The following is a 27,590-nucleotide window of genomic DNA, read 5'->3' on the forward strand; positions in this document are numbered from 1 at the left end:
TTCCTTTTTTTAATTTAAATTTGAAACAAAGTTGTTTTACATGTCAACCCCAGTTCCCTCACCCTCCCATCTTCCCCAGCACCCCTACAAAACCCCAGGCTATCCCCTTTCTGCTCCCCCAGTCTTATTAATGTATCTTGTGAGGCCATGTCCATGGGAGGCCTGCTTTCTTTAAGGGAAACAGGAGAAGAGTTGATCTGTGGGAGGGGAAGAAGTAGGGAGGGGGACAGAGGGGAAAATGCAGTTGGGATGTAATGTATGAGAGAAGAATAAAAGTTAAAATTTAAAAAAAAAAAATAAGATTAAAAAAGGCAATATAACTACCATATGATCAGGACTGTACTATTTCTAAGTATGTGCATGAAGGAACCAAATTCATCATATAACAGGGACAGCTGAACACTGAAAGTTATAGCTGAACTTATCACATCAGTCAAGTCATGGAATCAACCTAGGTGCACTTAAATAGATGACTGACTAAGGCAGGAGGAGAATATTTTCAGTCCAAGGGTAGTATTGACTATGTAATGAATTCCAGGCCAGCCTCAGCTATACGGTAAAACTGACTCAAAGATAGGACATAAAACAAACCCACTGAAAGGGAGGAAGGGAGGGGGTAGGGAGGGAGAGAGGGAGGGAGGGAGTAGGCGAGAAAGGGATTGGAGAGATGATCCAGGGGTTAAGAGCACTGGCTGCTCTTCCAGAACACTGACTGCTCTTTGGATTTGATTCCCAGCATCTCAAAGCCATCTGACACACTCTTCTGGCCTCTGTGGGCAACAAACACATATGTGATACACAGACATGCATGTTGGCAAAACGCCCATAGACATAAAATTAAAATAAAAAATGATAAAGAAAGTACAGTCTATATGCACGACAGAGTATTGCTAGTAATGAAAAATAAGCCAGGTGTGACATGTGCTTCCTGTCATACCAGCACTTGGGAAACTGAGGCATGAATTCAAGGCCAGCCTCAGATACAGCAGAAGAACCTGCCTCAAAAACCAGAGAATGAAATTATTCTGTTTATTGGAAGATACATGGAACTGGATATCATTATGTTAATAAAAATCTGGAAAACACAAAAGACAGTGGATTTTTTTTTCATACCTGGGGGCGGCGATGGGGCAATGACCTCAAAGTTGAGAGATTAGAACTGAAAAGGGCTTGGGGGCAAGGAGGAGAGGAGAAAAGAATACACTAAAAAATAGGAATGAAAATGTGGACACACATTAATGAGGTAATCACATGTATAGAAATCTCATGGTGAAATTCATTAATTTGGGCAGTTAACCAGTTAACACATGTTAATAATTAAAAGAAAAAAGGGCCATCCTTTCATTATAATTCAAGGAATTGCATGATTAATTAAAATTAAATATTGTTAGCATTATTTTCCAAAATTTTCCATTAATGTTTTTAAACTCAGCCACACACCCAAGTGTTTTGGATTATATAAGAGGCCATTAGCAGTCTGAGATTCACCAAGCTACATGAAGCTTCATAGAGACTGAAATGAGCCACTAGGAAAACTTCACAAGATCATCTGGTTTTCGTTCAAGATGCATGGTTCTGCTGAGCGGTGATGTGCAGGGGAGGATTAAATATTTGAATTTGTTCTTTAACAAATCAAAATCCTGCTTTGCACTATGTTACTTTTGTCATTTAGAAAGTAACTATTGGGGCTTTACTGTGAGGTGTTCAGAAAAAAAGAAAAATGCTATTACAGTGCCATTCAAGGAAATTACAAGTTACAGCTAAATGCTGAAGAGCCAAGAGCTTTCACTGAGGCAGTCTCAAATCAAGGATATCTTCAAATATATAGGAATATATAAGAATGAGTGTATATATATATATATATATATATATATATATATATATAAAATAAGTGTATAAACAAATTTATATCATCCATGCTCTGCAAAATGTACAAGCTCTTCCCAAATCATCCCAATGTTGATTATGAACCTCAGAAGCAGACCAGGTGGTGGTGTCCCACGCCTCTAATCCAGCTCTCAGGAGGCAGAGGCAAGTGGATTGCTATAACAAAGCCAGCCTGGTCTACAGAGTGAATTCCAGGACAACCAAAGCTACACAGAGAAACCCTGTCTTGAAAAACCAAAAATCAACCAATTAATTAAAATGAAAATAAAAGTGAATCTCAAAGGCATGAATACAGCTTAGTCCTCATCTCACTGGAGGCTTGTGTCCTAGCTCAAAATGCCTCTGTATTCCTGCCCTGAGCCCCTGAAGATCACCCTTCTCTCCTTGGCTTCTTCTTTAGACACCACATGTGAGATCTCACTTAGCAGGGGGTTCTATGTTCGTCTGTGCTGTCACAAATGCTTCTGGTCCCACCATGTATCCTGACATGATGTGTGCTCAAGCCTCTGCCCTCCTCCATGACCACTTACTTCACTGTTAGTCTCCGCTGCCCCAGAGTGGACTTTCAGCCTGGCTCCCACTGTCTTCTCCTCTCTGGTTCATTGCCCTGTAGGCCTGGGTCTCCCCACCCATCTCTGATGATGTAGAGCTCCAGATCCCTCAAACAGCTCAGGGTGGACACTGGCCACCTCCTACATGAGTGATCATAGAGGACTACACCATCCCTTTGAGCTCCCATTCAAAATTACCACACATCCCCATAGTTCCACTGTGCAGCCTGGGTGCAGTTAGGCACATTAAGCTTTCAGCATCCTACTCCATCCTCTAGCAGGAGCAGGGCACACTTACAGGGCATGTGACACAGACTCTGCTAACCTAAATTGTAGATTTCCTGTTCTGTAAATTTCAGATGGTATCTATGTGATAAAAGCTGAGGATTACACGGGTTGCCTTGTTCAGGCTACAAAATGGCTTGTACACAGCAAGTGATCAGTAAATGTTTGGTAATGGTGACGGTAATTGTGATGCCAACAGTGCTCTACCCAGAGGACAGAGTAATACCCTAACTTCAAAAAGCTTATAGTGCAGCATAATAGGCAAGCAAAGAAACACTGTTTTGATCCACAGTGAAAGTTGGTGATGGGAAAACACACACACACACACACACACACACACACACACACACCAGTTCACATGCAGTGCCAGGCAAGTCTAGTCTCCTCACATTCTAAGCCTCCATTCACTACATAAGAAAAGAGCAGTGAGTGTCAACAGCATGAGCCAGGCAATAGACATGGAAAGCATTCCGCATCTGCAGCTTCCCTATGAAGCTCATAATGATGTAGAGGAGAAACAAATACTAAAACTTAGGTGTTGAGGGACTAGAGAGATGGTTTGGCAGTCAAGAGCTCTTGCAGAGGATGAGGGTTCAGTCTCAGTAACACCCAGCTGATGACCATCTGTAAGTCAGTTCCAAGGGATGTGATGCCCTCGTCTGGCTTCTGAGAGTGCTGCACATATGTGGTGCACATACACACATACTGACTAAACACTCTAAAATAAACATAATAAAAATCTTTAAAATGAGCATCAGAAGGCAGTATGCAAGATAAGCAGAATTTGGCCGAGACTAGATAGCTCTGAGAACTGCAGATGTGGAAGGCTTCTCATGTATAATCTTTCCCAGGCTACACAGTGAGATGGTGATGGAGATGTGTGACATTGCAGACTATGAGAGGACAGAGTTCAAAGAGGTGCCCTGACCGGCCATAGCCACACCTCTAGGAAGTGGCCAGTGTCCTGAGTCCTCTGTGTGGCCCACTGATCTCCTACTGCCTCTCTAAAAGATGTCTCCATTGACTCTTCTGAACAGCTCTGGGATGAGCTGGTTCTCATGGAGGAGTGGGGGGCAGGCTTGGTGAGAACTAGCTTGCCCTGAGAAGACATGGCTCTGGAGTCGAACAGCATGAGGAGTCCTGGGCCTGGAGCTCAAGTTGGTGAATAGGGACAACTCTGATATCCAGATGAATGACCATCAAATGCCCAAGGCTGATCTTTTACTTGAAGCTTTTCCCAAATCTGCTTAGAGCAGCTTTTACATAATATATGTGTCAGACACATTTTTATAATTTAAAACTTTTAAAAGAAAATTTATATTTTCCTCTTAACAGGATGCTATTAGGATGCTCTTCCTCTTAAAACATTGGTTTTTGAAAATGAAAAGTCCCACATTATTTGACATTAAGCCTAATTTATTGAGCCCTTTCTAGGGATTGACTTGTTAACGTTACTAAAGTCGACATCTTGTGGCCACCATCTGTAACTGCATGCCAAGTCAGGAGCTATGCCTGTCAACCAGATTGCAAGCCACTCCTGACCGACCCGGGATTCTGTTCTTCAAAGTATTTAGCAATCATGAAGCTTACTAGGCCCTACCTCCAAGTAATTAGGCCCTACCTCCAAGTAAATACGTCTCGATGGACCCGCCTGTGTCTTCCCGTAAGCTTTGTGAATCCCTCCCCTGAGCCTCTTTCCCCTTCCCTCCATTGCCAGGTGAGGCCATTGGCCCCTGCAGGCTCTGACGTCACCGAGCTCTGTCCTCTGCCTGCCAGTGATGGCGCTCACTACTGTTTGTTTGAATGTCTTTTCGAAAAGCTTCTTTGATCCTTGAGTTTTGTTTTGGTTGTTTTCTTTTGTTTTTGTTTGTTTGTTATAACTTAATACAAACCTTCCACTTTAGTTTTCAAGCAAGATTTTTCATTTGTAAGAATTTATCTGTTGATCAATTGACTGCTTCATGTGGGGTCCTCCCTTAGGACTAGGATCTTGTAACCCAGTCAAGCTCAGCCATGGGGCTATAACCGAATTTATGTTGTATTATCATCAAATACAAAGCAAAGTGGTCATTTCTCTTGAAAAGCTCTGGATGGTGAATTTACTAGTTATCTTTCACACAGCTGTGATTCCAGAGTACAAATGACCTCCTGCAGTTGACCTTGAGCCTCTCCCTCCTCCTCTCCCTCGTCTTCCTACCCCAGTCCTCCCTCCATCTGAGGGTAGAAACGGAGATGAACTGGCAGCATTGTGCTTACCCACACAGCACGGGATGGACTGGTGCTGCATCTGACACATGCAGTCATTTTTTCCTGCAGCCCTCAGGGAAAGTCTTGGTGCTGGAAAGTGCCCAGGCTTCATCTTTGGGCTTGTGTTCTGTCCCTACTGCAGGAAGCTAGGAAGGTAAGGTCCCACTCAACCCTGAACTTGGATTGGCTAACTAGGGGACTATCAGAAGATGACATGATGACACTGTATCTGGAGGGAAGCAGCCTCTACCTTGGACCTAGTATCTCCAGGCAATGATGTCACCTTCCCCGTACTCATGCCCGTCTATGCTTGGTTCTCAGCAATGGTGTGCTCTTCCTCTACCACCTCTCCCTCCTCTTCTTCCTCTCACTCTTCCTCTTCTGTTGGTCTTTATCCACTGAGTTGTGAAGCCCTGTCTTTTTCTGAGGCCTCTCTAGCCGATACCTTATCTCCACTCTTCCTAACACTGCCTTAATTTAAAACCCCACTGTCCCATTCTCCCTGATCACCTTCAAGATAAAATTCAAGTTCCATTGCTTGATAAATGAAGCTAAGGACAACATTCAGCCTGAAAGCTGTTGCATACAACATACGGCAGCATAGGGTAGCCCAGAGCAGGCCCATTCTGGTCTCCTCACAGTGTCTGTGATGTCTTTGGTTGACACAAGTGGAACACGGCTACTGTCATTTAGTGTGTGGAGTCCAGTAATGCTGACAAACAAGGCACAAGACAGCCCCGAGACAAAGAATTACTAGAACCAAAATGATCAAGGATGCTGTATTAAGAACCCTTGATCTAGAAGCAGAGTCTAGAAGGAAAACCCCAGTTCTGCTTCTTGGAGCTGTGTGGATTTGCCTTGAATAATGCCTCATATAAAACACCGTAGACTGGTGACAAGTCATAAAAAGCATAAAGGTCCTTTATAATGATGTAAGATGTTCAACAAATAGTACTGAGGTATAGGTGACACAGGTAACAAGCTCAGTTCTGAAGTGCTCTGTTATGAGACGTCTCCCATCATCTCCTCTTTTCTGTCTAAAATAAAAAGAAGGGTTTTAACTTTAACAAAGTAAAATATATAACAAAATAGTTATCAAATAAAAACCATAGTTAACAATAGTTAGTCTGTTAACACTTAGCAAGATTTAAAGAAAATATTTTATCATCTATCTTATCTTTGTGAGTCTAAAGTCTTATATGTAACTTATCTTTAATCTTACCTAAGGAAAACTATAAGCATAACTATCTGTCTTCAACTCCATCAAAGACCACAGAAGGATAATATATAAATTCTAGAAATGACAGACACAACCTTCCTGGTCGGTCACCAGAAGTTCTTCTGTAATATTATATTTTCAGCCTATAGGCCAAAGTGTGTCTGAAAGACTCCTCAGCAAAGCAAGAAATTTCAAAATGTCCCACCTGTATTGACAGTTTGTCAGTCACTTTCCTCTGTGTCCTGTAGACTGTCTGACAGACTCTTCCATGAAGCAGGAACCATGTAACAATGTCCATCTTGTATCAGCAGTCACTTTTCTGTGGGTCCTGCACATCCAGTTTATACAGCATGAAGTCAAACAGTCCAGACAAAAGCAGTTTCTTGCCCAAATGGTTAGTATTGCCATATTGAAAACAAACTCCATAACGCATTTCTTCTATGTCCATCTTCCTTTCTGATTCAGTGGGTGTTGCCAGGAGCAGTTATGTCTCACTGTTAAGAAAACTTCTGAACCATTTTAAATGCCATAATCTGTAGGTCTTTGAACAGTTTGAAGAATGCCTATCCATCTCAAATAAGTCTCTGTATATCTTGAAAACCTAACTAACTTAACTCTAAGTTTTGACTATCATAGGTAATTATCTATAATCTGTACTAAATTATATATTACATTTCTAAATGAGCTATATAAACACAACACTTAAACAAAAGGAGAAATATACATGTCATAAAATTGACCTTAAATTTGTATCAATAAATGACAATCCACTCCAAAACAAAGTATTTATAGCTATACCTTTAGTCCCCCTTCTCCCTTGAAAAAGAGATTGGTTGTGGTCATTAACCATTTGTAACCAACCCCATATAAATGAAAACAATTATTAATGAAAACAAATATTTATAAATCATATTTGGGTGTCGTTCTTTCCAAACTGCTTCCTGTTGGTAGGGGGTGCTGTCATGGGGATCCCAAGAAGACTCAGAAATCCTGGCTGTAGTGATCTGCAAAGCTGCCTTGTCCTGGCTGTTTTGAATGTTGGATCATCTGGGATACTGCTTCAAGGGGTCTTGCTTGATCAAACCATGTTAGTCTGAAAGGAATACACAGCTTTTCATTTTCTGTGGAAACAAAAATAGAAATTCTTTTCCCCAGTAACCTGTCCTTAGACTTAAATTTTGAAGTCAGAGCATTTTTAAAATATGTAAATTGGATTAATCCAGAAGCATTTCTTTTAACAGTTGTTGCTATTTCCTCAGCATTCAAACAATACAAAGACAACACAATACCATACAGTATCCAAACTCTCTCTGTCCTTTACATCTTTACATGGCTTTTTTATTACTCAATTTCTTTTACTTCTATTTTTTTCACTTTTTGAGACAGGGTTCCTCTGTGTAACTTTGGCTTCCCTGGAATTTACTCTGTACACCAGGTTCACTTTGAAATCACAGAGATATGCTTGCCTCTGTCTCCCGAGTGCTGGAATTAAAGGCATGTGCCGCCACACCCAGCTACTCTGTTTCTTTATATTTTTTTTAAGCAATTTTATCCTGTTTCTTTTTCTTTCCCAAGCCTGTGTATATTTTAAAACACATTGTAAACGTTTAGAGGTTTTTCTTAATTTGAGTATCTTTACTGTAAATCTTTATCTTTTTCTGGCCTCGAATCTTTTATCTGCTAAACAACATTGCTAAAATTAAAGCCACAGCTGTATTAGTCGCTGTCTATCAAAGATGGCGGTGGGAGGGTACATTTACCGACAGAACCGAGAGCTGAGCTCATTGCCTTGGTCTACGCTGTCATCCAGCAGCATGCTGCCGGCTTGGAGATGTGGTCACTGCCATTGCTAGTTCTCATACACACCATTAAGTTGTTGGCAAAGCTCTTTAAAAGCCATGCAGTTTTTTTGCTGCTTATGCTGAGTCAGGGAACTTCCCTTAAAGGAGCCTCGAAAATCTCTGCTTGTCTCTGGCAAAACAGAGTCAAACGTAGATAAATGCTGGTAACTAGAAGCCTTGTTGGTCTCTGTTCTTTTGCTTTTAAAACCCCCTTTTAAGCTTTTGTTAAGTTTTAAGTGGAAGAGAACCACTTTGTTATGAGTTGTTTTTCTACCAGCCTGGCCCCACAGCTGCGTCAGCCCCAAATAACACACAGAGATTAGATATAAAACTGTTGACATTTCTTATTGACTAGCACTATCTTAAATATTAACCCATTTCTATTAATCTAAGTATTTCCATGTGGTCTTATCTTACCGGAGAGAGGGTCTGGAGTTCTGCTCTCTTGGTCCTACATGTTGAATCTCCTCCTACCTCTTCCTGAATCCTCCTTGTCTCCTAGTCCTGTCTGTCTTGCTTTCCTATTTGCCAACAGTGCTTTATTCATTAACCAATATGAGAAACATATTTACAGAAAGACATCTCCCATCAGTGCTCCTGTTCTTTTAGTGGCACATTCCATGTATAAGAGACACAGGGTTCATTTGCATTTGCATCCTCCATTTCCCAGTTCTGAGTGCCCAAACCTAAGGATTTCTGTGTGCTAGCCAAGTGCTCTAATACTGAGCTGTGCCTCTAATCCCAGGGTTTTCCTACACACACACACACACACACACACACACACACACACACACACACAAACCCACACACACACACACTAATGACCTCGAGGTACGTAGTTATTGACATATTCTGGTGGTAGGAATTGAGTGAGATACTCTTGTGATGGGAGTGAGAATGGGCCAGAATTGGTTGCTATGTTAGAAGATGGTTTTGGCTATTACAAAATGTCTTCCCTGGATACGCAGGTGAACCAAATCTGCCTGCCTGCCTTTGCCCTTGGAGACCTACAAGCCCAGATTTCCCTCTTCTCCCAAGACAGTGACTCTATCCTTAAACTAGCAAGTTTTTTTAAAATACAGATTCTGTTGGCTGCAGAGATGACTCAGAGTTAAAGAGCACTTTCTGCTCTTCCAGAGGTTCGATTCCCAGCACTCACAATCTTTAATGCCAGTACCAGGGGATCTGATGCTCTCTTCTGTCCTTCATGGGTAATGTATGCATGTGATGCACAGTAGGCAGTCAAAATACACACACACACACACACACACACACATATATATATATACATATATATACATACATATATATATATATATATATATATATATATATATATATATATTTAAACTTACAGGATGGAAATTGGGGCTCTCTGGAGATGTGCCTAAGCATGTACATTTTAAGGCCCTGTCCTTGAAGCTCTGGTTTGGTAGTATGAAGTATATGTAGCCTGGACACGGGTGTTGCCAAAGATCTTCAGGTGCTGGAGTACATAGCCAGATTGGCACCTGCTGACAAAGGCCACCTCGAGAACTGTTACTTTGTCATCTGGGTCCTTGTCTATGGAGTTTCCCTCAAAGCCCATGGGCCATCTGAGAGTCACTGATAAAACTCTGCCCAGGCTGAACCCAGCTTTGAATCAAGATGTCTCTTTTGAGTCCTAACATTGGTGACAATGACTATTCCCGAAGGTGACTTCAGCACAGACAGACCACTCAGCCTTTGGTGCCGATGCCTGCTCCTTGAAGTGTGCTCCAGCCCAAGTTAACCTACATAAAACCTACTGTAGCCTACTTTCTACCACTCAATGCATTTCTTTGGGAATAGCCTTACACCTACAAGGCTGGGAGAGCTATTTGTCCTGTTACAATATCTTACATATATGAAAGGCAGAATGAGTAGTTGAATAAATGGAAGGACATACATTCGTTCTGTCCAGATTTTTCCTTTTCAATTCTTTTTTTTTAATGTGTATTAGAATGTCAGGGAGGGGTGTGCATGTGAGGACTATGCCTGAGAAGGCCAGAAGAGAACACCAGTTCTCCTGGAGCTGGAGTTACAGACAGGTGTCAGCCACCTAGCATGAATGCTGAGAGCCCAACTCAGTCCTCTGGAAGAGCAGTGTGCACATTTAATCACTAAGCCATCTCTCCAGCCCTATTGCTGGGACCGTCATTATCTCATGGATGGCATCATGATTGAGTGAGTTGCAAAGATTCACTAGAGGTAAAGGGAGTCTGCAATATGAAAGTTGTTATAAGATCATAGTTCTCCAGCAGAGTAGAGGACCTGACATCCCGGGTGGGAGGCTGAGACAAAAGTAGACTGTGTTTCAGAACACAGTGGTGCACAGTGGTAATCCCAGCACTCAGGATTCAAATATAGGGGAATTTTAACTCCAAGGCAAAACTACAGCTCAAAACTACACATTGTTCCACATGGAAGAAAACTGGGGAGGAAACAATGCAAAACATCCATAAATGTCTGACATTTTTATTACATACACACAACTTTGGAGAGGAGCATAGACCTTAAAGGGCCTGCTAAGCAAGGGATTCTGAGTGGGGGCAGTGAATTCTTCACAATTAGGATACCAACAAAAGCTGATGTAACTTCAAATGCTATTATTTTCAAACACTATTTACTCCCTACAGGTCAGCTCCCACCACTAATTCAATAAGTTTAATAAGGTATTTCTTTTAATACTGTGTTCATGGAGTTCTGTGCCCTACTGGAAAACTGCTTGGGACACAACCAAGATTATTCATTGCTTTTAAGATTTAGAATCGATGAGAGCAGGGCCTGAGAGGCCACGTGTATGCTTGGGGTGTCACTATGTGTTGATGCCCATGGCCTGCTCCACGGCACGAGTATCCTCTGCAGGAGGTTTGGGGAGGTCCAACACGGTGGTCGACTTGTCCCTAGGATTCCCGGTGACCAGCATCCAGTGGTTCTTGGGCTTTTCAACTCTGTGTGAATCCAGATGTGTATGAGCTGCAACCTCAACTTCCTTCCCGAAATAGGTCCTGCAACAAAAAAGAATGGATTCCAGTTAGAACTGAGTGATGGTACTCAGGAATGTTTGCTCATCCCTCCTAGAAAATTCCTCTTGGATTAGACCACTGTACAAATCCCAGTAGAGTCCCTAAAACGTGGTACATTTGCAGGAATATTTCATTCCTGTTTGCAGAGGTTTAGGCACATAAGGTCCCTTTGTAGCCAACATCCTCCCATCAAGGAAGACTTTTCTGAATAACAACATCAAAGTTCTACACAAAACAGAATTTCATCATCACAATTCATAATTATGACATTTAAAAGTATCAGTTATAATTCCAATCAAAAAATAATGCATGGACAGGGTAGGTTTCTCTGACAAAGTATTTCTCAAATATAATAATTAAGCTTCTTTAGTGTTAAAAATAAGTATTTGCAAAATCAAGTATGTTGGATTTTAAATTTAGACCAATCAGGATGATAAACATATGGACTACCCCTGAACTGAAATTAAATTTTGTCTTTTGACTGTCTTAATCAATGTTATAACCTCTTTATGAGTTATAAAATAAAATATGTCACTTGACAAAATGAGATATTTGATGTTGAGCAGAAATATTCTAATAATGTTAAGCATTAACAAGTATTTTCAAGGGGCTGGAGAGATGACTCAGAGGTTAAGAGCACTGATTATTCTTCCAGAGGTCCTAAGTTCAATTCCCAGCAATCACATGGTGGCTCACAATCATCTGTAATGAGATCTGGTGCCCTCTGCTGGCATGCAAACATATATTAAGACAGAATACTACCTACACAATAAATAAATCTTAAAAAAAAAAAAAACAAATATTTTTAAACATTTGACTTGTTCAGCATGCTTAAGAGTAGATGCTGTAAACAATAAATAAAACAAAAATTGGTCTTTACTTTTAAATAATTTTTATAAACCTTGGTGATAAAATAAATCAATGCCATTGTTCTTAATTCAGCACCTAAAGACCTTTACCTCGCATAACTAGACATATACTCTTAATCCAAAATCTCTGCTTTTACACATATGACCTGAGCCAATTACAGCATTCTATTCTGCACCCAGCAATGTGATACCTTAAGGAGAGATGCCGATGGGCTGCCAGGGCTCGGTTTGTTTGTCGATGATAGATGACAAGTTTTTCATTTGCCTTTACAGGAAAGGAATAGAGAGTACTATCAGCATTCTGTCTGACTTTCTGGAAGCAAAAATCTAGAAAACATTAACATATTCATTTCAACGTAGTACATATATAACCTACAAGGCTACCGTGATGGGTTTGATGAAATGCATCATGGTAGATAGCTGCATGGGTTGATATTGAAGAAGATTTTTGACAATGTGAAATATGGCTTATGGTGTTATGTACACACAGATGCACACACGTGTATGTATATATTCAGCAGTTTCTATTTGTGTGTGTGGTAGGCATACATGTTTGTGTGGATATGCCTTGTACCTGTATGTTCATGCATGTGGAGGCCAGAAGTGACACTGGGTATCTTTTCACTGTATTCTACCTTATTCTTTGAGAGGAAGGATCCTTCAGTGAACCTGGAGATGACCAGCTAGACTACCTGGACAGAAAGCCTCAGGAATCCTCCAGCCTCTGCCTCCCAGCACTAGGATTTCAGGATACACTTGACCTCACCTGCCTTTTACATGACTGCTGAGATCCAAACTCAGGTCCTCAAACATGTGTAGCAGTGTGCAGGACTCTACCCAATGAGACATCTCCATAGCTACTCATGATGTCATTCTGGGTATGTATGTGTACATTCTGGAATATGTGTGTACACACATATATGTGTATGTATGTGTATATATATTCTGGCATATATATTCATATGCATAGAAAAATAGTAAATAAAGTGGTTTCTTCTGGGAGATTGAACTAATACTGGTTATTTTAATATCTGTACATTAATGACTATGAAAGTGAATATATATATGTGTATATATATATACACATATATATTCAGTGTTTATAATTAGAAAAAATAACTCACTGGAGATAGGGACTTGGCTGTATATCCTAAGCTAGCCTAGAACTCATGATCCTCTTGCCTCAGATGTGAGCTACTACAGCTGGCCAAAGAAATATTATCTTTTTATCCTGATTCCTGTAAGATGAGCACCACCAGTAGGAAAAGGGGCAGCCCCTGGCATGTGAGCTGGTCTGGTACCCAAGGCTAAGCTCTCCTGGTGAGCAGAATCCATGTCACAGAACTCCATATCAGTTAAGGCCACTATGATCATAATGGATCTGGACAGGACCAAGACCACCCAATCATATATGACCAGCAAAACCTGAGCCAGAAAATTCCCAGTGACAGGCATAGGCAGCAATTTTATTTTATTTTATCTTTTTACCAATACTTTCAGTGGGCTCCTGTCAGCTCTCCCTTGGGAGAAGAGTTACTGACATGCTTGGTTGTAAGATCTCCCTCCCTTCTTCCTGGCAGCTTCGAAGCGCCAGCAACACCCCACTACTGGAGCTGTCTCCAAACCTACCTGACCAAAATCTCTCAGGATCCTTTCTGGGCTTGAGACACCCCATGTCCCCAAAACACATTTGCCCTCGCCTCAGCAGGCTGCTCAGCCACAGGTGCAGCTGGAGGTCTGCTGAGACAGCAACAGCGCATGTGAGGTAGCTTGGTGGGGCAGCGGGGGTTCCAGGCTCTCTGTTTGGCAGATAGGCAAGCTTGCCTGAGTGAGGGTCAGAGACCTGCCTGGACCACGAGGGGAATCCGCTGTGGAGCACAGAAATCCTGTACCCACACTACTCCTACAAAGAAGTGCAGCTACAGCCCCAGAATACAATGAGCTGGCTGCTGCTCGTGCGAACTGACCTGTGGGTTCTTAAAAAAAAAAAAATCTACAGAGGTATCTTGAACACCTCCACCTCTAACTTACAGGAGCACTGACTAGAGGAAATGAAGACCGTACCCACTACCATCCTAGGAAAGCCAAGCTGGGAGAGGGTGGCTACAGAGAAAATTCTGCCGAGCTTCCTTCATTATGGGTACAGTGACCACCATCCACCCTGTACAACTGGAAGAGAGCCTCCAGGAGTTGGGGTCCCCAGCCAGAGCGTTGAAGAAACGGACCCACTGTGTGGGGTGCATTCAGAGAAACCTGTGCCTGAAGCTCCTCCCCTGGCCAATCCAAGCCAGATGTTTCCAGTAATTCCTAGTGTCCATGGGAACCTCCCCAAAGGACCATGCTTCATGTGCTGTCACACTTGGCCCGGAGTCGAAAACAAGAGTGGTCAGGGACTGTGTCTGCCTCAGTCGCAGCTTGCTGCCTCCATCCTGTTCCTCGGCTTCCTAGGTGAGAACTTAGGTCAAGCAAAATAGTGCCTGTTTTGATGTTTGGAAGGAAGGAGAATCTCAGGCCAGACAGGCCTACAGTGTGAGGAAAGAAAGGAGGGGGCAGAGAGAAGGGAGGAGAGGAGAGGAATGGAGGGAGAGAGGAGGGAAGGAAGGAGATAAAGGAGAATAGGAGAGAAACAAATGGAGGGGGCAGGAGGGAGATACATGGGTTGGGGGCGGGAGGCATGCTATGCTGCTGGAATCTCATACAGAGCTGGCAGCCTGTGTTGGGAGTGCCCAGGGACCTTGGGTCTTTTGTACTGCTCTGGTGGTGACTGTAACCTGCAGCCAGGGTTGAGAGACAGGAATGTAGAATGCTGCCTCAGAACAAACCAGTGCTGTGCGGTCCACATTTAAGTTATAATGACAGAAAAAGAGGAAGTCTTCTTGCTATTGAAGCTACAGCGAGCCTCCATCTGACCTTGACCGACAGGTGTGAGCCACAGCCCTTCCTTTCACAGACCCCAGGCCCCAGTGTCCCACAAGCCAAGCTCACCCCAACTGGGAAGCCTTCATATTCCAGGCGCAGCTGGGGGTCAAGGAAGGTAGCCTGCCAGCAGTTCAGATGGGAGGCCTCGTCTGTCAGAATCACCTCCTGGAGCCAGGACTTCTTAGAAGACTTCAGAAGGGTCCGGTGGTCACTTGATAAGTACAGCTGGAAACAGCACATAATCTGAGTCACAGCTACCAAGAGAGCCAATGGCACTGCACAGCAAGCAGGCACAAAAGCAGTTTCCAGAACCCTGCTCCTACCCATCCTATAAGAAATTTTCCCCTTCCTTAGAAATGTATTGTCAGAATAGTATTTCCCCCTCTCCCTCACTACACCCTTTCCCCTCCCTACTCCCTCTCCCTTCCTTCCTTCTTCCCTTCCTCCCTCCTTTCCTTCCTCCTCCTTCCCTTTCTCCCTTCCTCCTTCCCTCCCTCCCACCCTTCTTTCCTGTGATGGTTTCAGTGAAAATAGCCCCCATGCTCATATGCTTGAAGACATGGTGGGACTGCTTGGGAAGAATTAGGAGGTGTGGTCTTACTGGAAGAGGTGTGTCACTGGGGGTGGGCTTTGAGGTTTCAAAAGCCCACAGCATTCTCAGTTAGCGCTCTATCTTTCTGCTTTCTACTTAAGGATCAGATGCAAGATCTCAGCAACTGTTCTGGCACCATCTCTTATCGCTCTGGAACCATGAACCTCCAAATTAAATGTTTTCTTTTGCCTTGGTCATGGTATTTTGTCTCAGCAATAGCAAAATAAGACATTTTCCACACTCTATCCCCTGCTCCCTTTCTCTTTCAAAACATGAGCCCTGGGTCTGTAGCTTATACACTATCAGTAACGTTGCTGAAACTGGACACCTGAGATGAAGTACTCTTCCGCCTGGGGCCATCACATATGGCACTTGCTCATGACTCTACAGTGACCCTGCCCATCTGGAATCCATGTTCCCAATGGGACTAGAGATCAGATGCATGGCTATGCTTTCTCAAGAGCCATCCCATCATGCTGGAAGTCCAGATGTTCTCTCTTTGTTAGCTCTTTCCTTGTTCACCTCCACCTTGAACATGAAGGTGGTTTCTCTGTCCCTTATCAAGCTTTTAGTGTGTTCAAAAAAAATAGATTTATTTTATTTGTGCACATGAATGTTTTGTCAGTGTGTATGTATGTGTGCTGTGTGTACGCCTAGTGCCTGCAAATGTCAGAAGAGGGCTTCAGATCCTCTGGGACTAGTTGTGATCCACTGTGTGTGTGCTGAGAAATGAACTCAGGTCTTCAACAAAAGCAATAAGTGCTCTTAACCACTGAGCCCTTTTGTGAGTGCTTTTTATCTATTAAGCAGTGTGTGAGATACAACAAGGAAGGTATAAGTGAGTTATAACCTTCTGTACATTTTCTACCCAGCAAGAGGGGTGATGGGCTGTGGACAAAAGAGGCATCTTGGACCCTCTGAATGTTCACTGTCCTCCATGTGACTAATGATTCCCAAGGTGGGATATGAGGCCTAAGGAAAAGATCTTCTATGCTTAGAGGTGTTCCTCAGAAGCCAGATCAAACCAATGAGGCCTGGGCCATGGCTTGTACTGAGAATGAAAAGATGGCAATGTGTACTGCAGAGCGAATGAGCTGGCCCTCGGATGGACAGGGGCTTTGCTGCAATGGCATTTAAAAGTAGGCAGGAAGGAAAAACATCAGGACCAGTGCTCCAACCATGTGAAGCACTCATAAAACCTGATCAAGTGCTAGAATGCCTTCCTAAGAGAAGTTAAGAGATGCCTTACAAGAGTAAAAACTTCAAAGTTGTTAATAAAAAAGCACTCAGCTTTACAGTGCCAACCAAACACAAAGTGACTTTTCTCTGAACAGGCAGAGGGACTGGAAAAGATAATTATTGCACTTAAGTCGAAGATTAATTCCTAAGGTAATCCAGACAAAGAAAGATAATGGAGGGAAACAAAGATCTGTCAAAGTGTATTACGGCGCTGTATAATTACAACACTATAGTCCTAAGTAAAAATAGATGATTTCAGGGGATCAAAATAGAACATTCAGGAAGAGTATGCTGTGCGCAGGATAATTTAATATATACTTAGGGAAGGACCATGTGCCAGGAGGAAGAATTATTCTAGAGCTAACATGTGAGATGGACAGTCACTTGGGAAACTTGAGTGCAAAATCCTTTACCAGAATAGACCTCAAATGTATTAAAGATTAAATTTAAACAGTGCCAAACTGTAAACATCTAGAAATTGAAACTTGTTTTTCTTTATATCAGATCTTTGACAGCCTAAACCTTAGAAAGAAAAGCAATGGAGGGGCTAAAAAGATGTCATGGGAGGATGGGAGGGAGAGGGAACTGGGATTGGTATGTAAAATAATATTGTTTATAATTTAAATAAAAATGTATTTTAAAAAAAGAAGAAGATGCCTCAGAGAACAAAAGCTGTCCCTGCACAAGCGTGATGGCCTGTGTTTGCATCCAAGAAAGCCACATAAAACACTAGATGAAGTAGTGTGTACATCAGCAATCCAAACATCCCTATAGTAGTAAGACAGGAGGCAGATATAAGAGAATTGCCTGGAATCCGTGTACCAGCTAGCCTGAAATATACAGTGTGAGAAACAAGAAAGACCATGTCTCAAACAAAGAAGAAAGTGAAAGCTGACTCCTAAATGGTGTCCTATACACATACACACACACACACACACACACACACACACACACACACACACACACGAGTAACTTCACAGAAATATGATAGATTTATCTCAAAAATACAAGTAAAGCAACTACAATTTAAATTGGGGGAGGTAATATTAGCAGCAAATACAGAAATTCAATCATCTATCAAAGGAGCAGTGAGGTAAACCCAAGTCAATACAGAGACAAAGAACACATGGTCCCCAGGGCAAAAGAATGAGGAAGGCAAAGAGAGGGAGGAAAAGTGAGGATATAGGAGGGGGAGGAGGGCAAAAGTACAGGGACAAAAATGGGTACTACAATATTTACATATCCTTTCCTGTTTGTTCTTAAGATTAGCAAAGATTTAAATCATGATATTTGTCACATTTTCGTGTCATTTCTATTTACTGTTGCTGAGAGTACAAATTGGCACAATGAACTAAGGAAAAAAATGGTTGCATGTTATCTTTAAAAAAGAAAAAGAAAAACAAACCAGGATCTATCTATCTATCTATCTATCTATCTATCTATCTCTGAAAAATAGGCTGGCCTGGAGTTTGTGACAATTCTTATGCTTCAGTACCCCAAGTGCTGAAATTATAGGTATATGTCACTATATCCGGCTTTCAATACTTCTAATTGTATTCACATTCTTGAGATCAGTAATTGTATGCTGAAAGAAAAATCTATTCTGAAGATAGACTCACTAACTAGGGTTTGACGGGGAGATGAGCTTTAAGCATTCATACACACACACACACACACAGAGAGAGAGAGAGAGAGAGAGAGAGAGAGAGAGAGAACTTTATACATGATAGAAATTAGAATAACAAATAAAATCAGTTAGATATGGAGGCACACACCTGTTCAAGGCCAGCCTGAGCTGAATGGAAAGACCAACAGAAGAGGAGAGAAAAGGATACGGCCTGAACACAGAGTGAAGGCTGGGTAACTATAATACTGCCACACAGTGATATATTAGGCATTCCTTAAATGTAATTGTTAAGAAGAGCTTTGAAAATGCTGGAGTAGAGAGAACCTGGGTGTTCGTTATGGTCAGAGCGGAGTTTTGTGTTTTGAAGAAGGCACATAGACAAGCACAAATAGAAGAAGCCAGATGCTGGTGTGTCATCTCTGAGTGCTGAACCTAAACTCAGGCTGCAAATTGACAGTCTGGCATAGTTTGACTGGCATCCTCGGTTTGGCTTAGTGGTACCAAAAAACAGATGATACAATGTCATATCAGATTCTGGAATCTCCTGTTGGTCTCATTTCTTTTTCTAATTTCTGTCATCAAATCCTGATATAAGACACAGCCTGCAAGGTGAAGGACTTACTTGGGCTCATAGTTTAAGGAGTTAGTCTTTCATGGTGGGGAAGGCTTGGCAGCAGGAACAGCTTATGACTGTGGCTGTGCATATGGGGCCACTGATTAGGTCTCAGTGGACCAGGAAGCAGAGAGATTGGGCCAGAACTATACGGTCTTTACCCCACTCCAGTTGGTCTCCAGCTCCCAAAAGAGCACTTCCAGTTGAGAACTCAGTGTTCAAACACAGGAGACTATAGGAGGACATTTTACATCCAAACCATAACAATGCATAGCTGAACGTCTATGTTCCCAGTGGTTTTATGTTAGAGACTCACTTGAAGAAAAAAAAAAAAAAAACTGAGTTAATATGTGTGAAGCAATTATAGCATTGCCTGGCACAGCGCTCAAATTTTATGAGTCACTGACACAAATGGTTAATTTACACAAATCCCTATTACATAGTTTGCATGTGAAATTCAAACATTGTGTTTATCTTGTTTTGTTGTTGTCTGTTTTGTTTTGTGGAGACAGGTATCACTCTATAGCCCAGGTAAGTCTCAAACTCATGGCAATCCTCCAGCCTCAGCTTCTCAAGTGCTGAGTTTATAGGTGTGTGCTACCACACCTGACCTATTATATTCTATTATCTCCAAAGTAAGGGAGGATCTCAGAGACTCAAGCTTCCTGGATTCTGCTAACTCATATTGCCCCAATTCCTTCTTAGAAAAAGAAAAAACATAGTTTCTATGCAAAAGCTTAAAATGTCAGAGCTGAACACATTGGTCCATGCCAATAGTCCCAGATATTTGACAGGACACTGAGACAGGAGGATCACGTTGAGTCCAGAAGTTCAAGATTAGTCTGGAAATGTATAACCTTGCTGGTACTGGTGGCATATGACAAATGTCAGTTTACCAAATCATTTAATTTACTGTTTCAAGTAAACTTTTGCCATTTGACACCTGCTTTACCAAAAGTATTTTTCTCTCTTCACTCCTTACCTTTCAAGGCTAGGGATGCTGTTTGCTTGTTTGTTTTGTTATTTACAAAGTTAAGAGGAAAGAATCAAGTACAAAATGCCCAGTGGAACCCACAGACTGAATGCACCTGACAGCAGAAATGGAGCCCTAACCTGCACAGTCCCTTCTGGAGGTGACTACTGGCCACCCTGGTAAACAAGAGTGATCGATGACAGTAGGCATGCACAAGAAGACTCACCATCTTGCATTCCAGGCCTGCTTCTATCCCGAGGCAGAAGCTCTGCCCGTATCTAAGGACTTGGCCCACAGCATCGCTGCTTCTGCTGTCACTGGAGGGTTAGAGCAACATGAGAGAGAGAGGACTATGCCTTACCATCATTTCTATGCTTTTGTTGACAGCGAATATTCACATACCATACTAAATCAAATAACAAAACTTCCTCTCCAGTCTGTTTTGCTTGCCATGGCAAAGACCTCAGTCATCTGACATGATGTCAAGAGACGCTGAGGAGAATCATTACCAATTTGTGCACCACTAATTGAAATATTCTTGAGCACCAACTAAAAGGCTTTCCCCCTCTTTTTGTGCATTAATCTATTCATGTCTTCATTTTTTTTTTTTGATGTTTTGAGACAATCTCACACTAAAGCCCAGGCTGGCCTTAGACTCACATGTAGCTCAAACTGACATGGAACTTGGAGGAATCCTCCTGCCTCAGCCTCCTGGGAATGCTGGAGTTACCATAGCCAGCTATAAAAGTTCTTTCATTTTAGCCTCAACATTCAGCTAGCATGAACATGATATCCCCATGCTATCTGTCCCACAGATCAAACCCAGAACCTCCACACTCTGTATAGCCTTTGAAGCAGAGTGGACTAAGCATGTCGACATCTGCCAAGAACTTCTGGTCATGTGCACTGACATTTTTAACCAGAGTCAAGATTATTCTTCTGCAGACATTTAATACAATATTCCCCCGTAATCTTCCAGGGACAGAAATGGTCACCAAGTATAAGTTATTTTACCACAGAGCATCTGTACTCAAGAAAAATTAAAGGAAGGGTACATAAGACAGGCTCTAGTCTTGTCACTGAAGTATTGTCACAAAGTGTCAACAAAGTTAAAGTTGTAGTTTTAATTGTGATTATATGTCTCTAAAGGTCTCGCTGATCATTTCTGAAACCTCAAGTCAATTTCTGATAGACGACTGAGTTTAAAAGAGTAAAACCCATTTCATGCAGCCTTTTATTAAATGAAGCTAACATAACATTGAGAACAATGCAAGCACTCTTATGAACACAAAGCATCTTGTAACACTGTTTGGAAAATCTTTCTTTGCTTCCAGGCAGAATGTAAGTTTAAATTTCTGGATCTGACCATCATGAGCAAATGTTTTGAACTGAACACAAGTAGCTACTTGACCTGCTGTCTTAGGCAAACAAGGCAAGACCTCAGAAAATGTTCACATGACTTTTGCCTGCAGCCATCATTGCCTGATCCCACTGTGTGTGTTGTGTGTTGTATGTATCCATCTATCTGTGTGTTTGTGTGTTGACAATGCTGTTGAGAGAGAGAGAGAGAGAGAGAGAGAGAGAGAAAGAGACTTATTTGGCCTGAAGTTCACCAAGTAAGGTAAAGGTAGGCTGACTGGCCAGCAAGGCTCAGAGATCTGCATGTCTCTCCAGCCACAGTGCTAGAATTACAAGTGTGTACCACCACACTAGGCTTTTTGTAATATGGTTCCTGGGAATCCAAATCAGGTCCTCACATGTATGAGGTAAACACTGACTATTGCCTCCTCATTTTAAAGCTACAAATCCAAGCAGATACTGTGATGTTGACAGAGTGTCTCTACCTCAGGATGGTGAAAGTGTTTCTGCCCATCGGGACTGTGGTCAGAACAGCACTCAAACCACAGGGCATTTCCAATTCATCAAGTAGCTGGGCTTTAACTTCATCCGGGCTCATGCATAGGCACAGGTCTCCTTCCAGAAACATGCCAGCTTCCTCCCCCCGGGGGTGATCAGGATTCACAAGCATCACTTTGTCGCCATAATGGACAAATCCATCTTTGGATACCGAAAGCTCCATCTACAGTTTTAACAGAAATTTCCAAGAAGCCCATCAACTCCTTTACTGCTGAGAACAAGGCCCCTCCTGAGTGCACCTCCTTTCTTTCTCAGACTGGCACCATTTCAATAATGCCCTCCCTCTCTCCCTCCCTCCGACCCTTAGTATCCTTCCCTTCCATGTTGTCAAGCAAATTCCCAATGACCCTAAACAAGGTAGAGCAAAGCTGTCAGAATTCACATAGGTAGATTCAACATTTGTGAGCAGAAACTGAAAGGCACTCTACTTGGACAAGCATTAATCCATCCCTTCATACGCAAATGTAATTAAGTAACATAATTAAAGGCGGACTTCCCTTTATGTTTCTCAAATCTTGCGGAACTTTAAGCACTGTATTTTCAGATTATTCTTTTTAAGTTTCCAAAATGGTTAGTTGTTTATAGAAAATTTCCTTGCTTAACTTATTTTACAGTAGTGTGAAATTGGTGTTGGAATTTGAGATTACCGGTCTCAAGAGGTTCTTTTTCACCCTTCTGTTTCTCTGTATAAGGAGTTCTCCCTTCTCCCTCTTCTCTAGGAAGTCTCTCATACGCTCCTGGGGATGCAAAGACAGAGTAATCGGGAGTCCAAGGCAGAGCCACTGCAGAGCACAGGTACTGGTAGCTTTGCCCTCTCTCGGAAGCATCTCAAGTTCAAAGACAGTTTGGGAACACAAAAGGAAATGTGATCGTGATGGAGATGGCAGAAATATCCGCAGCATGTCACGGTGGAATGTTTTAGAAGAAGCTGAGAAAACTGCACGGAGAAGAAAAAGAGAGGGCCCTGTGCTTATCCCGTCCAGAAACAAACAGGAGTGGTATTTGGAGGCCAGCAGTCTCTACCGGGGTCTTCCTGACTGGGGTGACCATATGGAAAGCCCATCGCCATACACTCATAACCCCAGAACCTTACCAACACCTAGGGGGCGCCACAGAGTTGATAAAGAAAGAGAACCAGGGAGGAGGCGAACTGTGCTTGCTCTGGGTTCAGGAACCGTGAAATGGGGGCTCTCAGTGAGGCTGGGTGGTCAGAGACAGCAGATGAGCTACCTAAGGTTCATCAAGGGTGTATAGGGGACATAGAAAGGCTGGGTGAGAAGAGGCTAAGTGCTCAGAGCAGCACAAAGGGAATATATGAAGGGCAGGGTCTGGGATCCTAGGAACGCGGCGGCACCCTGCGCACCTCCTCCAGGTAGACATCTTCGTTCCAGTTGCCCATCCGGACTCCAGGACCATACAAGTTCTGTGCCATCGTCCCGGCTCAGTCAGAAAGTTGGCCTCCTGGGACAGCAGCGTTAGCGTGTCTCGTTGCCATGACGACTAGGCAGCTCCTGGTTGGTCAAGGTCCTCTTGGTTAGCCAATAAATGACAGCACAGCAGGTGTGTGGTTCCGCCTTGGGCTGCTACTTACTCTCCAGCTCACCCTGCCCCTCCCATCACTGCCACCGCCTTCAAAGAGGACCACCGCACAGCTGATCAGGAAACCTGGAGAACACTGTTCCAAATGCTCCCGAAGGGAAAAAGTCTTGAAAATTTTTATGCCGTTTTTTCTTGAGTTGGGTTTTTAAGTCTGCATCTGGATACATATCCCAGGCTGGTCTTGAACTCATTATGTAGCACAATCGGGTCTTGAGCTGGAGATCTTCCTGACTGCCTTCTAGTGCTGGGATAACAGGTGTGCATGCTACAATGGCATTATTTTTTTTTTAATTGGGATCTAAGTTAAAACACTCTGAAAGTAGAATGCCGCTAGCTTTCCAGTGGAGTTGTGGTTCAATTCCAGCTTTGTTTCTAATTGCTGTCAGCAGTGATTTCACAAAACAACACCGCTTCACTCTAGACACTGGAAAACCAAAACATAAAAGGCAGCACTCAAATTTCACAGCTTCCAAAAGAAGAGACAAACCACTGTGCTACCATATTTTTATGTATGCATTTCTGAGGTAGTCCATATTTTCATGGATTTTATGGCAACCCTCCCCTCCAATGTCCAAATGCAAGGGCAAGCCCGTGATTTGCAGGCATTCTTAATAAAAAACAAAGTTTGCTTTAGCCAACATTTGAAAAGGAGGAATGAGCAGTTAGATAGAGCCACCTGGTGCTGGCTGCTGGCATTCATTAATTCCCCCAATGACTAGCACCTCCCAATGCAGGCAAGAAAGGGAAGGTCAAACCCAGCCTAACTGGGAAGCCAGATCCTGAAAACAAATTGCTTCCAGAGATTGTAATACACAGAAGCCACCGAAGAAATGACGAAGGGGGTACTGGAGGGGAACTGGGGGGGAGGGGTTTAAGTCGTTGTGCAAGTGACATCTGGGCAAACTTTAGGAAAGAGAATTCCTTGTAATCATGGAAGGATCTGAGCTTGGGAGCTGCAGTAGGTGACACAAATAGGCACATTCTGCTCCTCTTGGGTTCCTTTCCCTCCATCACACATTCTAAGATTCCTCCAAAGACTCTAAGTCAGACATCACATTGCATCAGACACATGTCACTTGGGGAACGTGATGAACTGGAAACAGACTCAGCAAAGCTAGCAGCATACCTTAGCTCAAACTGCTAACGCTATCCTCATAGCACATGGTGAATAGTAGACATCCTGTGCAACTGTTCACGTGGGATGGTGATCATCTGAAAGCAAGCTGTCTCCTGGTGATGCCGCAGCAGTACTATCAAAGCACAGAGCAGAGCTCACACGTTTCTGTTGATGCTAGTATAAAGGAAAAACCTGTGTGCTGACTGCTGAGCAAAAGCACAGCATGCACAATTACGGGTAACACATGAGGCTTGTAGTGACACTAAATGACTGCTACTGGCTTACTATTTACTGTAAGGCACTTTTACCTCTATTTTGGAAGCTATGCCTTCTGCTTACAGGGTGCTATGAAGCAGTGGGGGAGTGGGGGTTCCCCTGTAAGAAATCTCCTGCAGTTCACACTGGAACATCTCCAGACTGTTTAATTTGTTCTTGGGCTGGTCTGGTCACTATCACCCAAAGTGTTCAGAGCCAATGCTAATGTTGGAGGGGAGCTGATGTTGAATGATTGACCTGGAAACAAAGGTTAACGTGTTTTTTTTTCTAAAACCCCAAATCAATAATGGTTATTCCTCACCAGTCAATCATGTCCAGATTCACTACAGCCAGTTTTGAAAAGTATGAAAAACATTGGGGATTCACTAAAGACAATACCACTAACAGGAAATTGAAGAGAGCCAATAACAGATACAGAGGAACTTTAAGATCTCGACTTGAACACATAGCACTGATGTTTGCACAGTGAAGGCAACCACTTAATAATAATGCAGCTCTCAGATGTATCCCTGCTCCAGCCAGGTATGCTGGCACAGGCCTGTAATCTCAACACTCACTACTTGGAGGCAGAAGGATCAGGAGTTCAACGTCATCCTGAAACACAAAGTAAGTTTGAGACCAGCCAGAGTTCTGGGGAAATTATCTCAAAAAAGGCAGGGGGTGCTAGAAAGATGGCTCAGCAGAAAGAGCACATATCACTCTGCCAGAGGACCCGAGTTTGGGTCTCAGCACCAGTGCTGAATAACTCTAATCTGCCTGTAACTCCAGTACCAGGGAATCTGATGCCTCTGACCTCTATCAGGCACTCACCCACACACATATCCACATATACATCTAGTTAAAAGTAAAAAAAGATTTTAAATCCCTGTTGGGAAGTAGAGGCAGTCAGATCTTTGTGAGTCAGAGGCCGTCCCAATCCATTTAGCAACTTAGGGCTATACAGTGAGACCTGATCTCAAAACCCACACACACACATACATATGCATGCAGAACTATTGTACTGTATCTCAAAGCAAAGACTCTTATATGCAGACTCCTGACTCTAAAGCCAGTGTCATTCCTCCTAAGAGTTTCCATGTTCCCCACAAAATTGGGTACTAAACAAGGAAACATTGAGGGCATTGGACCTGGACACCTCTCTCATAGACAGCAGCCCATAAAGTAAGGACTGAAAGCAGGACTTCAATTGCCTATCAGAAGAATGGGACCTGAGTCCTATCTCTGGAAAGAGATGAGATAGCCTAAACTGCTTAGAAGGCTTGAATCTTACAAGATTATTTTACATCAGGAAGCTGTCTCATAAAGAACAAAAGCATAGTCCTGTTCCTTCCTGTGGGAGTCATCCAACGGGGTCTGCCAATCACTTGGACAAGTCAAAGTCTACCAAGCCCTTGTGAGGTCATAAAATATTTAGTTTATATATAATTATACAAAAAGTCTCATCTACATTTCTTTAAAACCCTCAAAACCAAGACCTGTGTGGTTGACTAAATCTGACTTTAGTAACAAACTTGCCCCACACCCTCTACTTTACAACTGTGATCTTTGACATAAAGCAACCATATACCAAAAAGGGTTTTATTTGTGTGTGTGTGTGTGTGTGTGTGTGTGTTATTTGATGAGGCATAGAAAACTATGACCGGAGTCTTTTATTACTTACATTTAAGACATCTGGTAGACAGCCAGAGAAACACATAAAAAGAATCAGGTTCAGGAAAGAAAAATGGAACAAAGTTCAGACTCTGGGAAGGAGAACCAGGAGATGTGTGCTAAAAGCAGAGTATAGTAGTCCTCAGTGGGTGTGGATGGCATGCAGGTCAGCCCAGGGTCGCATTGAGAAAGCCAGGTAGAGCAGCTATTTTGCTGGCTGTACAACACAGTTGTCTCTAGGCCTTAGAGTTCTCATCTCTGGTAGAAACAGGAGGTCACTGTACTGCCAACACTCTGAAAGGCATGGGCAAAATAATCTGCAATGTGTTAATAGTAAAAAGGAGAAAGAATTGGGCTGTCAAGTAAACTTAGGTGGGAAGTAGGGAGGATTCTTGATTGCAGAGACCCTCAGTCTTTGGTTGAAGGCCAAGGCATGTACTGGAAATCTATGACAGAGCTTCAGGCAGAGCTTCAGCCCAGGTTCACTTCAATGTGAAATCTGTTTCCTTGACATCACCTTGTCAAATCAATATTTTAAGAAGCACTGACTACACTTGAAAAAAATTTTTTTTGAGAAAAAAAAATCTCAAATAGCCCAGGCTGGCCTCATGGTGTAGACAAGAATGACCCTGAGTTTCTCATCCTTCTGTCTTTACTTCATAGGTTACAGAATTCCAGGAACACACCATCACACCGGGTTTGTGTGATGCTGGGCATTGGATGCAGGACAGGTGCCATTACAAACACTATTCTAGTGCAGCCCATTAGGCTAAAGCGCTGGGCAGGACCAGCTCACAAGGACAGCGCACACCACACAGGTGACAGTGCCAGGTACTCCATCACATCTGAGGTGAAAAGTCCAGTATACAAGAGTAATGTGCTCACCCTGCTGGAGTCAGAAGAGAGGCTAATAAGTTGTGCTGAAGTTGGTGCTGGTCCTACGCATCCATCCACTTAGCCTATGGGATGACCCACAACTGTTAAACAAATAAATAGTGTGCCCTGTGTTTGGAGAGCAGAGGAGAGCAGAAGGGAGGGGAGCTACGTTTGGGTTCATGTTATCAGGGGTTTTGTCCATGTCACTTGGCCCCATGACTGCTGGCCTGTACTAAGGCAGAACAT

General features: G+C 42.7%; 1 protein-coding gene across 1 annotated transcript; it reads right to left on the minus strand.

Moving 5' to 3' along the window:
- Positions 1-10,688: 10,688 nt before the first annotated feature.
- Cfap161 (cilia and flagella associated protein 161) lies at positions 10,689-23,316 on the minus strand. Its single transcript, XM_051206561.1, has 7 exons — positions 23,190-23,316; positions 22,474-22,563; positions 21,754-21,989; positions 20,136-20,226; positions 14,932-15,090; positions 12,138-12,211; positions 10,689-11,059 (listed from the first exon to the last, which is right to left on the minus strand). The coding sequence occupies exons 1-7, from the start codon at positions 23,256-23,258 to the stop codon at positions 10,867-10,869; spliced, it is 912 nt and encodes a 303-aa protein (XP_051062518.1). The 5' UTR covers positions 23,259-23,316; the 3' UTR covers positions 10,689-10,866.
- Positions 23,317-27,590: the final 4,274 nt, after the last annotated feature.

The sequence above is a fragment of the Phodopus roborovskii genome, unplaced genomic scaffold (genome assembly GCF_943737965.1).
Source record: "Phodopus roborovskii unplaced genomic scaffold, PHOROB, whole genome shotgun sequence".
Lineage (NCBI taxonomy): Eukaryota > Metazoa > Chordata > Mammalia > Rodentia > Cricetidae > Phodopus > Phodopus roborovskii.

Excerpts from the sequence above, each read along its gene's own strand:
- Cfap161 (XM_051206561.1), bottom strand. The coding sequence starts at position 23,258 with ATGGCACAGAACTTGTATGGTCCTGGAGTCCGGATGGGCAACTGGAAC. Across the intron at positions 12,212-14,931 it reads ATGAAGGCTTCCCAGTTGGG|GCAAATGAAAAACTTGTCAT; the intron begins GTGAGCTTGGCT and ends TTTCCTGTAAAG. Across the intron at positions 11,060-12,137 it reads CATCGGCATCTCTCCTTAAG|GACCTATTTCGGGAAGGAAG; the intron begins GTATCACATTGC and ends TTTTTGTTGCAG.